At 47.1% G+C, this 17,476-nt stretch overlaps 1 protein-coding gene across 1 annotated transcript in view; it reads right to left on the reverse strand.

Moving 5' to 3' along the window:
• The window catches only part of LOC119186684 (uncharacterized), a 165,403-nt gene that overhangs the window by 63,074 nt on the left and 84,853 nt on the right, over positions 1-17,476 (reverse strand). Inside the window, exons 9-10 of the mRNA XM_075882339.1 lie at positions 15,829-16,101; positions 9,807-9,988 (exon numbers count right to left, since the gene is read on the reverse strand). Of these exons, the coding sequence (XP_075738454.1) occupies positions 9,807-9,988; positions 15,829-16,101 (455 nt within the window). The remainder of the gene's footprint in view (positions 1-9,806; positions 9,989-15,828; positions 16,102-17,476) is intronic.

Here is a 17,476-nt window from a genome sequence, read left to right on the forward strand (position 1 = left end):
ATGAGATTGCTCCCCCCCCCCCAAAAAAAACAGAAAAGAAATGTGTCTTCCATGCAGGAGCACAATATTAAAAAATTTAGACATGATGCGCCACTGATTCTGTCTGCACAACTTCTACGGCACTCTCTACAATGGATGACAGCACCGCCTTTATAGCTGTGGACATTGCCTAGCTCGAGAGTGCACAAAGATGGCAGACTATAGCCAATTTAGAAACCATGGCGCGACCAAGCGATATGACTTGGATTACATTTAATTTCCAATAGATAGACTTTGTCTAGTCTGTGATATTTCATGAACATCGTTTTGTCAACACAGCTTGCTTTCATTGTCATTCTTGAGCAAAAGGGGCGTTTGAAATGAGCTAGAGGTTGTTACACAGCATTTCCACGGATTACAAGGAGTTCAGGGCATTCAAGTTTCAAGGGTCCTGGAACTGATATTGTCAATATCAATGATATTGAAGAATTTCAAGGGGCTGTGCGAACCCTGAGCAGAGCAAGCAAAAGTAAATCGACTACAGAAAGAAGGCTTAGAAAAAATGTAGTGTGTGTCACTGAGATGGCTTTACCAAAAAGAAACAAATAATAAGTGAAACTTCATCACGGTTCATTAAACAGTGTGTTATATAACTATGAATGCATATGAAGTGTTTAGTTCTTAAACAAAACTTATTGTAAGTAGAAAAGGCTTCTTTGTCCCTCTCAAGGGTAGAACAGTGTACATAGGTTTGGGAGTAGTCCTAGGAGCAGGCAAATGTGCCTTTTGTAGCAAGCTTTGAGGAGCCACAATGGCCTTCTTGAGCAGTCAGAGAGAACAGTCAGAGCATATGTCGCCCCATTTCACAGCACATAATAAGCAACATTTTTCGAATGCTTCATTTTTTTTTAACACAAAGGTGAATTGTGCAATAACCTTATTATTGTTACAGCAATATCAACACACTCAACGGATTTCTGCAGTCGCTGCTACATCCCATGTCATGCCAAAACTGATAACATGCCATCACCCATCGTATACACTACCCACAGAGAAATGCCCTCGTGCAGGGGTGATGAACCCAGCTGAAACAAAGATAACATGCCATCACCCATCGTATACACTACCCACAGAGAAATGCCCTCGTGCAGGGACGATGAACGCAGCTGAAACAAAGATATTACTAGCTAGCCCATCTTTAATGCTCAGAGGGCACATGTAAACACCCCGCTTGGGAGGATTGCTGTCCAAGCAGAGAGGAAACAACCTGCCAGTCTTCAACAAACACGAAAAGACGAAAGGGAAGGGCTGAACTTTGCTTCTAAAGGCACTGGCGTGCGTCCTAGTTCCCAACGCACTGAATCTAGCGTTTTGTTCAGTGTTCACAAAAGCAAGTACAGATGCATTACCACACTTTCCATATTTCAATTTTCCTCCAATGGAGGGTATTGAATTCAGGGCAGAGGGCATTGTCAAGGTCATTGACTCCCTGAAGTGTTCTTCATCCTGCGGTATTGATGGAATCAACGCGAAAGCACTAAAAAGTACAAAATATGCGTGCAGTGCGATTCTTTGCATTATCTTTCAGCATTCACTTGACACAGGTACAGTGCCACATGATTGGAGGACAGGGAAGGTCATTCCAGTCTTCAAAAAAGGTGACCGGTCTTCCCCTGGAAACTGCCGTCCCATTTCCCTCACCAACATATACTCCAAGATCATGGAACACGTCATCTACTCTTAAGGGGAGATGCGAGTCGAAAAATTCGCGTTTTTAGCGAAATTTCTCGTATTTCTGATTTTTATTGCATTGTAATCTTCAAACCTTCTTCCATCTGTGAAAATTTCAAAACTAATTTCGAACCGAAAAATGCAAAAAAAAATGTGTATGAAGGCATCGCGGTGGCTCAAAATTTCGTGAATTTGCGCCGATATTGGCCATCTTTGACTGCGCGCTGCTCCCCGTCGCAGTGCCGCCCGCCATCGCGATCGGTTGGGAAAGTTGCGTCCGGCCTTCTTCATACAGCTTCGACGACCGCCAGTTTCGTACGTGGGCAAAAAAAAAAAACAAACGAGGCCTTTTTATCACGTGGTTTGAGCGGTTTGAACGCACGGCACCCTAAGCCGCATCGCAATTGGCTACCGAGTCATTGTCAGCTGTGTTGGTGGCGGCCATCGGCATTTGGTCCGTCTGTTTTCTGCGCGTCTATGCATATTTCCGCGATGACAAGCCCAAAAAAGTGCAACGTGAGACCGCAGAAGTTTCGAACGAAGCACAAGTTCAAGGGAAGGCAGCGTAAAGCGCCCCGAACGATGGCGACGAACGAGAACGCGCCTACGTGTGCTAGGCCTGACGGCGGCATCGACGAGTGCACGAGCGACAGTGGCTGCGATGAAGGGATTGACGCTGCGCTTTCTTTCGTCAGTGCTTCGAAAAAGAAGCTCGGCTTCTTCGAAAAAGACGAAAGACAGCGCGATGAGGTTTGTGCAACGACAGTTTTGTGCGACACCCTCTTGCTGACGGCACTTGTGGCAGGTGGGGCATGCCCTGCTTGCGGTATTCAAAAACTTTCCGTTCGAGAGCCGGCAGAAAAGCGCAAGGGATTTTCGTCGCTCCTCAAACTTCATTACGAAAACAGCTAATGCTCAGCGACTGTTTTTCCGTGCTCCTATACGTCACTGCGTGTTACGGCGGACGGCAGCAGCCGAGTAAGCCAACAGTACGACAGTGGGAGCTCCCGAGATAGTTTCGCTGTAAATGTGAAGGCGGTGGTGGCTGCACGCAATGTCGGCATCAGTCATGAGCAATTGTCGAGATTTTGCTCCATTATTAAACTCCCAAAGCCAATGCACCACCGAGGATTTTTTTCGATAGCAAAGACGGTGCACACCGCTGCCATGGCAGCTGTGAGTGAAAACTTGCGCCGATCCAGAGAGTTGACGAAAGAAATAGCAGGCGAAACTGATGTCGCTGTTATGTTCGACGGCACTTGGCAGAAGAGGGGCCACAAAAGCCACAACGGGATTGGCGCAGTTATCTCCTTAGATACTGGCCTCTGCTTAGCCTTCGAGGTCATATCAAATTACTGCCTGACATGCAGTAGGCACAAGGATATGGGCCCAGACGAGGAACTGTGGCAGGCATTCCGAGGCCCAGTCTGTGAAAACAATGCAGACTGTTCCTCCCATGCCATGGAAATGGAGGCTGCGATGCGCATTTGGCAGAGAACATTGACTTATGACACGCCACTGCATTTCATGACATTCTTGAGTGACGGTGACAGCAAAGCATATAGTGCAGTTGCAGGGTCAAAAGTCTATGGTGCTGTCAATATAGAAAAAGAAGACTGCACTAATCATGTGGCCAAGAGACTTGGCACCGCGCTACGGAAGTTGCATGTGCCATTACCACGAGGGCAGAAAATGAAAGAGCCAGCCATTCAGAAGCTCCAAACATACTATCAGATTGCCATAACAAGCAACAGGGGGAGTGTACGGGATATGTACACTACAGTATGGGCTTCGTACTTCCACTCATGCTCTACCGACAATGCTGGCAGCCACAAGTTTTGCCCTGCAGGAACAGAGTCGTGGTGCAAACATCAACGCACTGAAGCACTTGGTGAACCTGCACCACGCCACACACCTCTCCTGACAAAAGCACAGGGATTGGCTGTTTTGCCCATTTATAAGCGGCTAACGAATGAGAAGCTCCTTGCTCGATGCATCAAAGGGAAAACCCAGAACACATTGGAATCCCTGAACAGCAAAATTTGGCTACTTTGTCCCAAGATTAAGTTTGTCTCCCGAACGGTTGTCGAGACTGCCGCAGCTATGGGAATCCTGTGGTTCAACAAGGGTCATGCTACTTTCGAGCACATCCTGGAAGAGCTCAACATACTGCCATCTAGAGATCTAGTTACTTTCAGCGATTCCCGCGATGCGAGGCGCATCAAGAGATTGTCCGAGCGTCTGACAGCAGAAGCAAGGGCCCACCGTCGTCGTGGAGTGAAAAGGGCACGGCTAGAAGAGAGTGCTCGCAAGGACCGTGAGGGCACAACCTATGCTGCAGGAGAGTTCTAGTAACTTGCAGTGCTTTTCAAAGTTCTGTTGAACATTATGGCCAAAGATTATGCATTTCTAACAACTCTGTGATAAAAAAAAAAAAAGGTTTCACACTTTCAAATGCGTTTTTCTCCTTTTGCAGTTTTGTGTGATCTGTGCTTCTTATACACGCTAGTTCGTATACTTAGAATTGTCATACCTCTATGAAATTTTGCACATAGCATGATGAAGGCCCATAGAGTGCAAGTATCTATACAGATTGTCAGTGCTGCTTGATTATGATTTTCAAAAATTACATATAACATTGAAAGCCCTTGGCAACTAGAGCCATAGTAAATTTTTCTATTTTATTACAGTCGACTCCCGGTAATTCGAAGTCGCTTAATTGGAAGTTCCGGTTAATTAGAAATGAACAAGTGGTCCTATCAGTTTTGCATGCAATCGTATAGAAAAAAATGCTCGATAATTCGAAGTTAAAAACCCATAATATTGGTTAATTAGAAGTTTTTCAATCGACAGTCTCGTCGCAACCGTAATTTTACAGTAAAATGGGGAACTTTTCATATGCCAAAACATCTGCCGGACCGCGCTGGTGTTTTCGTCATCACTACTGTCCGCAGCGCCACAGATCTTGAAGCGGCAATCTTTTTAACGCTGGCGAATCGCATCGGCGGCATCGACCGACTCTTTAGTTGACTTTTGTCGAGATTCGAGTGTGTCACCGCGTCACCCGCGCGCTGGGTTGATTCCACAAGTGTTTCCGCGCTTCTAATTTTGAGTGTTGTGGTGGTGACGTACGTTTGATAATGGCAGCTCGTGGCCCTTACCGAACGCTAGACCTAGCGACGAAAGTCGAAGTCTTGAAGGAAGTTGACCAGGGAGGCACCGCCAAACAAGACATTGCAAGAAAGTACGGCATTAAGCCTAACACGCTGTCGACTTTCATAAAGAATAAGCGCTCAATATTGGATGCTTTTGAAAGTGAAAAATTCAAGACATCGCGGAAGCGGATGCGCACCGGCACCTACCCCGAGTTGGAGGAAGCACTGCTGATTTGGATCAGAGAGGCACGAAACAACAAACTTCCTCTCAGTGGTGAGGTCGTCACGGCAAAAGCGTCATCACTTGCGGAAATCTTGGGCATCAACGACTTCGCTGCTTCGGATGGGTGGCTTACGCGTTTCAAACATCGCCACGACTTGATTTTTAAAAGCGTGTGTGGGGAGAAGGCGTCAGTCGATGAGGAAACGTGCCTGACAAGGAAAGCGGGCAAGCTTCGCGAGTACCTCGATGAATACCAGCCGGCAGACATTTTTAATGCAGACGAGCTGCGCTTTTTTATCGGCTGCTACCGGACAAGACACTGACATTTAAAGACGACGACTGTTCTGGAGGCAAAAGAAGCAAAGAGAGAGTGTCAGTGCTAGTCGCGGCAAACATGACTGGCTTAGAACGGTGTCGCCTGTTTGTGATCGGGAAGGCTGCCAAGCCTAGGTGCTTTAAAGGCGTGAAGACGCTTCCTGTGGATTATGCCTTGAACAGAAAGGCGTGGATGACATCCGATATATTTAAGGACTGGATCACCAAACTCGACCGCAAGTTCGCGCAATCAAGCCGTAAGGTGTTGTTCCTTGTGGACCAATGTAGTGCCCACATGAACGTACCTGCCTTGAGTGCCATCCGTCTTGTGTACCTGCCTGCAAACGCGACGTCCGTGTTGCAGCCCATGGACCAGGGCATAATAAAAAATGTGGAGGTATTTTATAGGCAGCATCTCGTCAAGCGCATGCTTTCGTGCATGGACAACTCGTCGCAATACGAGGAGAGTTTGCTTAGTGCCATCAACACAATAGCGCGAGCTTGGACCCGCGTGAAAGAAGAAACCATCGCCAATTCTTTCCGGGCCTGTGGTTTCATGGAAAACTTGGGGGATGCTTCTCCTTGTGCGCCAGTGGAAGTGCAAACAAATTAGCTCGACGACGGTAGCTTTCGCGCCGCTCTCGGTGATGTCCGTTTTGATGAGTATGTCGCTGTAGACAGCAACGTCGAAACATGCGGTCCACTAACGTACAGCGAAATCGTGCAGATGGTTCGGCCCCATGACTGCATTTATGAAAATGACGATGATGACAACGACATCGGAAATGAGCCACCACCGAAGGCTGCCAATGTAGCTGCGGGTCTTGCTCTTGCGCAGCGGTTTTTTGTTGGAGAACACAACGCCGAAGAAGCACTTCGATACGTGTATTCCTTACAAAACTTGCTAGCCGCAGCCAGATTCAGCAAGCAGAAGAAGATGACAGACTATTTTTCCTAAAAACTGTCGTGCTTTTAAACCAATAAAAGTGCCATTTTTAGTGCTTTTTGCTTAATTCGAAGTTCGTTTAATTCGAAGTTTTTTGCGGTTCCCGTGAACTTCGTATTAACGGGAGTCGACTGTATTGTATTTCACCTTTTTACACACAAAATTAATATAGTTTTTTGCACTCTACAGTTACAAAGGATCATAGTCAGCTATATCTGCATGCTTTATCTCAAATTTTTATAGGTCAGAATTGTTGCATAACAATGGCCATAATTTTGCAGTATCTGACCTGCAGAAAAAACCAAGCAATGTACATGTAAATAAATGACATATTTGAAAAGAGGAGAAAAAACTCTACTAGCATGCCAATTTGTGTTAAATTCAGACTCTTATTAAAGAAAATCGTTTTTCGAGTAGCATCTCCCCTTAACACCAAGAAATGTACCTTTGCTAGCAAGACAATCAAGGTTCGCGGCCACCTTGTCAGCAAAGAAGGAATTCGAGGACAGCGGCAAGCTTCTCGGGGTCGGGCCGATTTTCCTCGTCCACTACGTCAAAAGGACCTGTGCAGCTTTCTTGGGTTATCTTCTTACTTCCGGCGCTTCATACGTGGTTTTGCGGAACTTGCGTCTCCGCTTCATCAACTCCTCGCAAAGAACGTCTCCTTCATTTGGTCCAAAGACTGCGAAAGCGCTTTCACGGCATTGAAGCAAGCCCTCACGTCGGATCCGGTACTGTGCCACTTCGATTCCACCGCACCCACCATCCTTCACACCGACGCAAGTAGTCATGGTCTTGGTGCGGTACTCTTGCAGCGTGACAAAAACTCGCGCGAACGCGTCGTTGCTTACGCAAGTCGTGCTCTTACCGCTCCAGAAAAGAACTACACTATCACCAAGCAGGAGTGCCTTGCTGTTGTTTGGGCAGTGCAAAGATTCAGACCATATCTTCACGGCCGTCATTTTACCGTCGTGACCGACCATAACGCCCTATGCTGGCTTTCATCGCTGGAAAACTTATCGGGTCGCCTTAGTCGCTGGGCGCTTCGCTTGCAAGAGTATGATTTCGATGTCGCCTACAAATGTGGGAAGAAGCATCCCGATGCTGATGCTCTATCGCGCTGTCCTTTGCCCAGCGGAAGCAATTCACCATCGATACTCCAAAACGACAGCACCTCCAATCGCAGCGCTAAGTTCACCTGCCACCCTATCCGTCCTTGTTTCACAACAACGTGTCGACCCATACTGCCGCACCATTGTTGACCGCTTGACCGGCTCTACTACTCCTCCAAACGCCAGACTCCGTCGACAACTTAAACAACTTAAGCTTGTCGGTGATGCTTTACGTCGCTACATTTACCACATCGATGGCAACTGGCAACAAGTGGGTACCCGTCATCCCACGTTCTCTGCAACGTGAAGTTCTGGAAGCCTTTCATGATGTTTCAACCGCTGCTCATCTAGGCTACCACAAGACTTACGACGAAATTTGAAGTCGTTTTGGCCTGGCCTCTCTTCAGCCGTCGCTAAGTAAGTCGCCTCCTGTGTCCATTGCCAACGGCGAAAACGACCGACAACTGCTCCGGCTGGCTTAATGCAACCTCTTCCTTGTCCTGCCTCACCTTTTGAAGTCGTTGGAATCAACTTGTATGGCCCTCTTCTTATATCATCCAATGGGAATCGCTGGATTGTCACGGCAGTCGACCACCTTACCCGCTACGCAGAAACAGCTTCTATACCATCTGGGACTGCCACTGAGATCGCCGATTTCTTTCTTCGCCACATCTTTTTGCGTCATGGAGCTCCACGCATTCTCCTCAGTGATCGTGGCAAAGTCTTCCTATCTTCCATTGTCGAGCAAGTTTTGCGTGCCTCGAACACTGTTTACAAGACCACTTCTAGCTACCACCCAAGGACCAACGGATTGACTGAACGGTTTCATCGGACCCTATCGGACATGATCGCCATGTACATTCACCCCAACCACACGAAGTGGGATGCAATTCTACCCTTCGTGAGATTCCCCTATAATACGGCTGCTCAACGCACTACCAGCTTTTCTCCATTTTTTCTCGTCCATGATCGCTCGCCGAGTTTCACTCTGGATGTCTCTTTCTTTTTGGCCCCTGCTCCCTCGACGGCTCCTTTCTCTGAAGAATTCCTATCTCGTCTCGCACACTGCCGTCACCAGGCCCGTGTTAACACCGGCCTCTCTCAAGACACTCGAAAATCTCGCTACGCCTCGTCTCGCCGTGTTGCGAGTTTTTCCCCTCGTGACGAAGTTCTTCTATGGACTCCACTACGCGTCCCCGGCCTATGCAACAAATTGATCAGTCGCTTCATTGGGCCATACACGGTGGCCGAACAGAAATCTCCTGTAAATTACCGCGTTTCTCCTCTTAGCGCCAGTCCTGATCATCGTTGCCGAGGAACAGAGATAGTGCACGTATCTCGTTTAAAGCATTATGCGCGATGCATTTCATAATACTGTCAAGCGACCAGGCAGCCGCTTTCACCGCGCGGGGGAATTAGTGTGAGCGCGACAAGCGAATGACTCTTTATTCTCTTTGTAATCATCATCACCTGCACATCTTCTTCATCTAAAAATATCACCAGCGTGATTTAGCTCGAGCCTGGCCGAATTATACCGGTTCCTCGCAATATTACTAAGTATTACGAAATTGGAATGTGACGATTGTTCAGCTGTGAAAGGACTAACTTTCAGTTGGAAATAGGCCGTATTTCAGCTGGTTCAAGCTGCAATAAAGCCTTCAGCTGACAATATGCAGCTCGAATCAGGCTTATTTCCTGCTTTGTTGTTTGGAGGTGTGCTTCATGTCGGCGAGTTACAAGTTGGCTGACAGCCTGCAACACTGCGCTGGAATCACCAGCTACTGGTTCCATCAGCTACTGGTTCTATCAGCTGCTGGTTTCAACACCTGCTGGAACCACCAGCTACTGGTTCCATCAGCTGCTGGTTCTATCAGCTGCTGGTTTCAACACCCGTTGCCACCACCAGCTACTGGTTTCATCAACTGCTGGTTCCATTACCTTCTGGGAATGTGCTAATAGACCAGCACTGCTGGCAGCAATAGCCAATCAGCAGGAAAGTTTCACCTGGGTCCTGATGGTATGTGAAGCTCTGCAGGTGGTAACATTCCAGAAGCTTCCACCAACCTTAACAGCCGAAATATTTGCATCCCCGTAGAGATGCTTGCTGCGATTTCTAACCAAAATACAGCTGCTTGCAGTAGTTCTGAAAAAGCTTGACAAGTTTTTTGAGCACGAAATTTGATGACATCAGAGCGAAAGCTCATTTATTCAAATTCAAAACGTGCTTCAGTGTTCCTCAAAAGCGAGCAGCCATTCTGATGACTTGCAGTGCAAAACATTTCAGCCGGTCATCGCTAGGAACATGGTTGACCAGAACGAATGTTATACGAAAGATGTCCTCTCACCATGAGGTGGTCCCTGGCTGCGACGCTGGCCAGGACTAGCTGCCTTGGGATCCTCGGCGGGCTTGGCCTGCTCGGGGGGGCTCTCCAGGCGCCTCCTCTTGCCCCTGCTGTTCTCCCCACCACTCAAGCAGCTAAGGCCCACCGCTGGAGCCTTGGCTGCTCGAGCGTTCACTGAGGCTGTGCTGTGGGAAATGAATGTGCACATTTTTCTTTTTCTGCTTAACTCCGCTTGAGCAAGTGAAACTGCAATGGCTGAATTTTGCTCTTTATAAACAGGCTCTCTCTCTTGCACTGGCTTTACTTAGCGATAATAGATAACAAGTTTAAGGTCCGGCCCAGGCAAATGACCAGCTTTAGAAAAGTACAGACGTAACATTTTCTGGAAGGAGCAAGTTTAGCACAATTATGCTAGCATGGCTACCATGGTAGATAAGTTCCTACCACACAGACTAAAACAGCATCGACATAAAAATGCCGAATGTTTTTCGATTTGAAAGCAAGGATTGCGTCAGCTGCCCGCTGCTGATGCAGAGTGCAAATGACTTCAATGCGATGGCAGTCCTCTCGTGAGAATCGATCTACTTAAGGGGGGGCGCGGCAAGTAAAGTGCCGATTTTGGTCAAAATATGCGATTTTCTGATTTATTTTTTTTCGTAATCTTCAGACCTTCAACTTCCTTGTTCTAAAATATTACAGCGAAACGTGCGCTACAAATCCCGCAAATAGTGTTTTTGCCGAGGCTAGTCGCCGAAAAGTGCGAAAAAAAAAGCCCCTGAAACGGTGTTGTTCACGCCGCACAAACGCGCCAAGTTGTTGACCGTGGGCCGCCATTTTGGTAGCTTTGGAAAGAGGAGAAAGCCGGCTTCCCGATGGTCGCGGTCTCGTATTTCGCCGAGTGAAAATAAAAGCGCGAGGAGCAAGTAAAAAAACGAAAACGAAGAACGGCAATTGGCTGCGCGGGTCACGTGGTAGCAGGCGCGACCTCTTACTGGTCAAAGCTGCGCCGCGCACCTTGGCAACCTTGGAAGCGCGAGCGCATCTGCGGCCGCCGAGTCGAGAATCATCCGGCGTGCGCTTCGTTTTTTGCCAGTTGGCTGTTTTTGTGATAGTTCGCGTGCTTTTTTTACCAAGCTTTGTTTACATCGGTGGTCTCTTCTGAGTGCTTGCTCATACTGCGGTGCTATGTTGTCGCAAAAAAAGTTCCGGAGCGTCCACAAGTACGGCAAGCGTCGGAAAGCTTGGAACAAAGGGCAGACGACTGCGGCTGCCGTCCCAGTCGCAGTTCCGGACGGAGCATGCTCTTCAAGCGTCACGGAGCCTCTACTCAGACCCTTCGCTGATTGTTGTGAGGCCGAGAGTGTGGAAGGTGCCACATCGTCGTATGTCAGACCGCCGGATGCCGTCGACCGTGATGGACGCTCTCGCGAACCCGATTGCGGTGGCACCGCGTCGGCAGCCGTTGCAACTCCGGGCGTGCGCGCGTCGAACATTCTATCGCGAGTTTCGGCCCAGATTCCGAGCAGTGAAGAAATCGCGCAGCGGGCGCAGACAAGGCGGGATGTTTTGGATGCCGTAGCATCGAAATCCGCTTCAAAGCGGAAGCTCGAGCTTCTGAACGAAGGCTGCGACGAAAATGACGGCGGTAAGGACTCCACATTCTTCATTGTAAATAAGAAGATGCTGAAAGGTCTGCTTTCGTCAGTAAAGTGCAACAAGTGCGACGAAGGGTCGATACGCCTCGAGACTACGCACTGCCTTGGACTCGCGGAGAGGATGGAACTTTTTTGTGACAATTGTGGCATAGTGAACAGTGCGTGGTCGTCCCCGAGGTGCTCCGGGCAACAAAAAACGAACCCCTTTGAGGTAAACGTGCGTGCTTTGAGGGCTGTGCAGTCAGTTGGCAGAAAGCAATCTTCCATAAATGACATTTTTTCTGCGATGGACATTTCGCATCGAGCACTGCACCACAAGTCCTACCAGAGACTGCAAAGGAAGTACAGCCACCCTGCCACCACATCAGCTGCCACCCGCATTGAAGCAGAAAGTGCACAGAAGGTGCATGACATTTACAAGGACCTAGGAGGAGTGCCAGGCAACATTGACGTCATTTACGACGGCACGTGGATGACGAGGGGGCACAGAAGTCATATTGGCGTGGGCTGTGTAATCGAGCTGTACACAGGCTTGGTCTTGGACCACTGTGTCCTGTCCAACTACTGCCAAGGCTGTGCTGTTGGTCCCAAGCCTGGTGACGACAACTATGAGGAGTGGCTTGAGAAACACAAGCCACAGTGCCAAAAGAACACCGATGCTAATGCAGGCCAAATGGAAGTAGAAGCAGCGAGGATCATGTTTGAAAGATCGTTTACCAAGTACAAGCTTCGATACATCAATGTGCTCTGCGACGGTGACAGCCGTACGTACCTTGCCCTCACGCAAGACAAGGTGTATGGCTACATGTTGATTAAGAAACAGGAGTGTGTGAACCATGTGAAAAAAAGAATGGGCACTTCCTTGCGCAACCTTCTTGATGAGCACAAATCCAAAGGCCGAGGACTGAGCATGGGTGGCAAAGGCCGGCTGACGCAGGGCCTTATAAAGAAGTTGACGAATTATTATGGCTGGGCCATTAAGAGCCACCCCAACGATGTTCCTGGCATGGAGAGGGCCATCATGGCCACTTATTACCATGTAACATCCACAGACCAGGATCCACACCACGACCTGTGCCCAAGTGGGACTGACTCCTGGTGCCCGCACAATCAGGCATTGGCCAAGGGAGAGCCGCTGCCGCCTCACAAACATAAACTGCCCCCTCACGTGCGAGTGGCACTGCTGCCAATCTACAAGCGCCTCTCGAACAAAGAGCTCCTTGAAAGGTGTGCGCAGGGAAAAACCCAGAACGCTGTGGAGAGTATGAACAGCCTCATTTGGTCACTCCAGTCCAAGAGCCAGTTCGCCTCCCTTCGAAGTGTGGAAAGTGCAGTTGCAGATGCAGTCTGCCGTTTCAATGGTGGCTGCAAGAGTGCGCTGCAAGAGATCACTGCTCAACTGGGCTTCAATCCAGGAGACTGCTCTTTGCGGCGAGCAGCCGAAAAAGATGCCAAAAGGGTGAAGAGGGCTCAAAAGACGCATTGTTCCACGACAAAGAAGCGTAAAACTGGGTTGCGCTCTACAGAGGCCAAGGCCACAGCATCTCAGGATTACTGCCCAGGAGGATTCTGAGTGTTTTAGGCATGTTGTGAACTTCCAAACAAGAGTGAACTTTCAAAGTCAGTTTTCTCAACTCTTGATTTTCGCCTATGTGTCTTCGCTAGAACATCTGTCATTTTTTAACAAAGACTGATAGAGTCGTTCCGTTTTTTGCACTAGGCTCAGGAGGCCTTTAGCAGTGCAATAAAGCTTTATCTCTCTTCTTACTCATCATTTAAAATTTTTAGAACACATTTTATAATTACTGCGATGTGTGCACAAAACAACATCCATGTTTTGGAAATTTTATTTATGGTTACAAGAACTAGAAAAATCAACTAATAGCTTCTTTGCACAAGTTGATGCTTTGGGAACATAATAATATGAAAAAATAATTTCATTTAGCAATAATTATCTCTTTAAGTGCGAAGAGCATTAATTAGTATAATTATGCTTGTAACTCAAAAAGTACAAGAGGTATTTGAAAACGGTTTTCATATTTGGAATCCTCACAATCATCCACATACACACACCAAATTTCATCACAAACAGTACATTAATAAAAAAATTAGTTTTACTTGCCACGTCCCCCCTTAAATGGGAGGCTACCCGGGATACCTAACTTCTACAAGCTAAGCTCCCTAAGGCGTGGATCTGTCCATTCCTTGTATGTACCTTACCGCCTATAGTTTCACCTTTGCAAACTGCCCACTACTTCGTACTTGCAAAGATCCCACAACACCCCATCACCAATCGACCACTTCATCAACCATGAAGCCGTTATAATGAAGGCGGAACAAAAGCGACATATAGCTACCACTTACAAATATTAAAATTATTTGTATAAACATATACAGTGTTTATCACGTCTTTTATGATGTAGTGGGCGATATTGGCGGATGGTTCATGGTTTAGCGAAGAAACCCTCCAGTACTTCACCCCACTCATCATTCACTCCTTGGATATGCGGTGATTTTTTTATTTGCTAAGATATCTTTATAAAGCTTTTGGAGTATGTTCATACGATAACACTAAAGAAAGTGCGCATTTTCATAAAATTCTATTCATCGGTTGTAGAGTTACTGAAGTCTAGCCCAATGGCTCACAAGTGTGCCTGATAAAGAGCCGGCACAAATCCCTTAATGTAACAGCTTGCAAACTGGGCTAGATTCACAATGATAGGGCTACTTTCACAACACTGGGCAAGTTTCGTGCTTTTTTACAATAAAACGTGACTGCAGATGCACTGCCATGGTCATATATGGCACAGCAATGTGCAACTTTAATATTGCTAACATCACACTGTGGTCCCAAACTCTAGACTCTAAAACACTGACACAAGCAGCGAAATCAGTAAAGTCTATGTTGCACAAAAAATTAGGACTGTGGCTCGCCGTATACCTGAGCTCTGATTGCAAAAAAAAAAAAAAAAAAAAAAAGACCCTGTGAAAAGCTTTTTATCAGTGTTCCTCGGCAATTAAGCTAACACTGAAGAGACTCCTTGCAACAGGAATTCCGTCGAGGAGAGCATGCCACTCATCATTGCTGATGACTAATGCGCATGTCTCAAACCCAACAACACCTCGCCCCCACTATACATGAAAAAAGCTTTTATGTAGACAGGGCCTTACACAACCTCGTGCCCACGAGTTGCCATTGATGGATTCATTAAGAGCGTCCTGTGGTGCTTTCCTAATTTGTATCTGCCAGCTCTATGATCACCTTTCCATTCAATAAGTGGGAATCCCAAAATGTGCTCATGGTGAGAAAGACTGTCTTGGCACTGACTGGGCAGGTGGAGCTGCCTGTAGGGTGAACAGGTTCACGACACTACCCTGAATAGCAAGCCATCTGGAAGAGCCTGGCCTTCCAGATGAGGCGCTCGAGCCAGGCGAGGCATTCCTGTGCATGCATGATGGGCTGCAGAGGGCCAATTGGGTGACAGCACCGTCAAAACAACCTTTCTAAATAAAAACACTGCGAACTATGAGAGCACTAAGTGCACTGTTTCTTATGCTGCACAAACCAACACATACCGTACCATTTCCAATTATTAACAATACGGAATGGCGATAAAGTGGTCAAAAAGTCAGCACGGGCTATAAGTTGCTATAAGTGGCTGGCCAGTGCAGAAAAGGCAGAAAAGGCTGAAAGTGAATTAATTTCATGATGACTCAAAAAAGTGTTTCAGGGCCCCTCAAAAGAGTGATTTTGCATACGAGAGAAAGCAGAAGAATGAGTGCTTGCTAATACAAGTTTCCTACAACTAACCCTTTTCAACTATATGTGAAAGCTTAGGTCCTGTTGCGTTGCTGTGTCATTGGACCTGCTTTTTCCTAGCATTGTCAGGAAGAGCTTAAAAACAACGGGGCACACAAACATGTCTTACCAAACCAATAACGATGCGCTTTGCACAGGCCACTAAAGCTGCCACGACGATTTTCAAGAAGGACCTTTGTCAGCGATTCCAACTAGGCCGTGCATAAGCAGGATTTCACTGGTTAAAGTACGATTTATTTTAGATAAATAAAGAAGTACACTTTGTATAGCTCCAAACTATTTTTTATAAAGTATGTAACAGGTGCGGTAGGACAAAAAAATAATTGTGAATTATTTCGAATGCATGTACAAAGTGTGCGTAATTTTCACACCCTTTTAGAGAAGGTCTAAAATTGCAAAAACAGTATGCAAATAAGTACAATGATTAACCTGTTTCTACTGACAATAAACATTTAGCAGAATTTAGCACTAATCGCACTGCGCCTTCCTCGTTCAGCCAGCATTATTGACAACTTCCCATTCAGTCAGTGTGAAGTCAAAATATGCCTACGTGGAGCAAGCAGAGCTCAGCATGCCCGGCGAGGGTCCTGGGCCAAACACGGCGGCAAGACGCTTCTGAATCTTCGGGAGTTCTTCCCGCCACAGCCGCAATGCGAGTGCGTCCTGCCGCCGCCGCCGTGAGAGTGCCTCCTGCCGCCGCCGTCGTGGGAGTGCCTCCTGCCGCCGCCGTCGTGGGAGTGCCTCCTGCCGCCGCCGCCGTGGAAGTGCGTCACCCCGCTGCCGCCGTGGAAGTGCGTCACCCCGCTGCCGCCGTGGGAGTGATCTACGCCGCAGAAGGACAATCGGATGACAAGGTTGTCAACCAATCTTCTCAAACAAAAGCCCTGTAGACTACATGACACTAACATAGAAAAATGGTTTATTCTATTTAGCAATCAGTACATTACCACTCTTGATAAGAAGCAGTATAGTACAGTATTAAAGTAGTCAAAAAGTTAGCACATGCTAAAACACAGCTGAATGGTATTGAAAGAAGGGATTTGTGAGGGCTCATTTTTTACTTTACCCAACCATTTTGAAAGCAAGCAAATCGCAGAGCAATAGAAGGTACAGAGAATGTTAACTGTACTGTGTAATGTTAAGTGTACTATGTTGACTGTACAGAGCTAGATGGCATTCAGCGTAACGAAACCAGATTTCTGTTCCTTCTACATACCTTCCCGCTCTCTCTTCTATTACACAGCTTGGCAAAAGCGATCCCTGCGCCACAGGTTTTATTTTTCTTCAAAAAGAATTGAAAGCAAATTTTTGTACATTAAATACTATGACTATCAACTAAATCTCGTGAAAATAATTATGGACCAACAATTATAAAGAAAAGAAGCTTGATGAATTATTTGAAAATGCTTGGGAAAGTTCTCTCCTCGTGGTACTGTCAGCTCTAAAAAGGTGAGTATGAAGTAAGAAATGTTTCAATTGACATCAGCAAGCAGGTGGCGTGCAAGTACAGCAGGCCATTCATTACATTGCATGGCCACAAAAAGCCTTGATCGCCACGACAGATTTCATGTAGTCTATGCCCATGCTCCTTTCGTATGCTGTCTGCAAGCCGCTAATAGTGTCCAGTGTGTTTCTTTTTTTTCTGCTGATATACTGTCAGACACCGGCTGCTTGACCTTACACCTGTGTCCCTACATTCGCGAAATAGAAAGTGTCGGGGTACCAGCACACTCTGGAGACTACTCGCCTGAATGCTCGAGTTTTTTTTTTTTGTCAATCGGACAGGTGAGTCATTCATTTTAGGGAGGCTTGCAAGAGATGAGCTGGTCTGTTTTCACGACATCCCCAATCATCATAAACTAGAGTGGAGGGCTTACTTTCCCCCCTGCACAAGTAAGTCAACCAAGGCACAGGAATGCATCGGAAGGAACCTGCAGATGCAATTTTTCCAGCCCATATGTGCCGAGAAACATATCACCGGAAGATATTAAGCCAAATGCAAATGGTGCCACGGCCGGATACTATGCGCGATTGTTTCCCCGGGCAGTGGGAAGTTGTTGACCAGCTCAGATCCAGTAAGACAAGGGTCGTGGAATGGGCAACACAGGTTGCCATGAACAACATGGAATCATCTGCACCTGCCTTCTAATGAAAATTTTCCGTCGAGCCTTACTTACACCAGCAGACCACTACGACAC

Source organism: Rhipicephalus microplus, unplaced genomic scaffold (assembly GCF_043290135.1).
Source record: "Rhipicephalus microplus isolate Deutch F79 unplaced genomic scaffold, USDA_Rmic scaffold_12, whole genome shotgun sequence".
Taxonomy (NCBI): domain Eukaryota; kingdom Metazoa; phylum Arthropoda; class Arachnida; order Ixodida; family Ixodidae; genus Rhipicephalus; species Rhipicephalus microplus.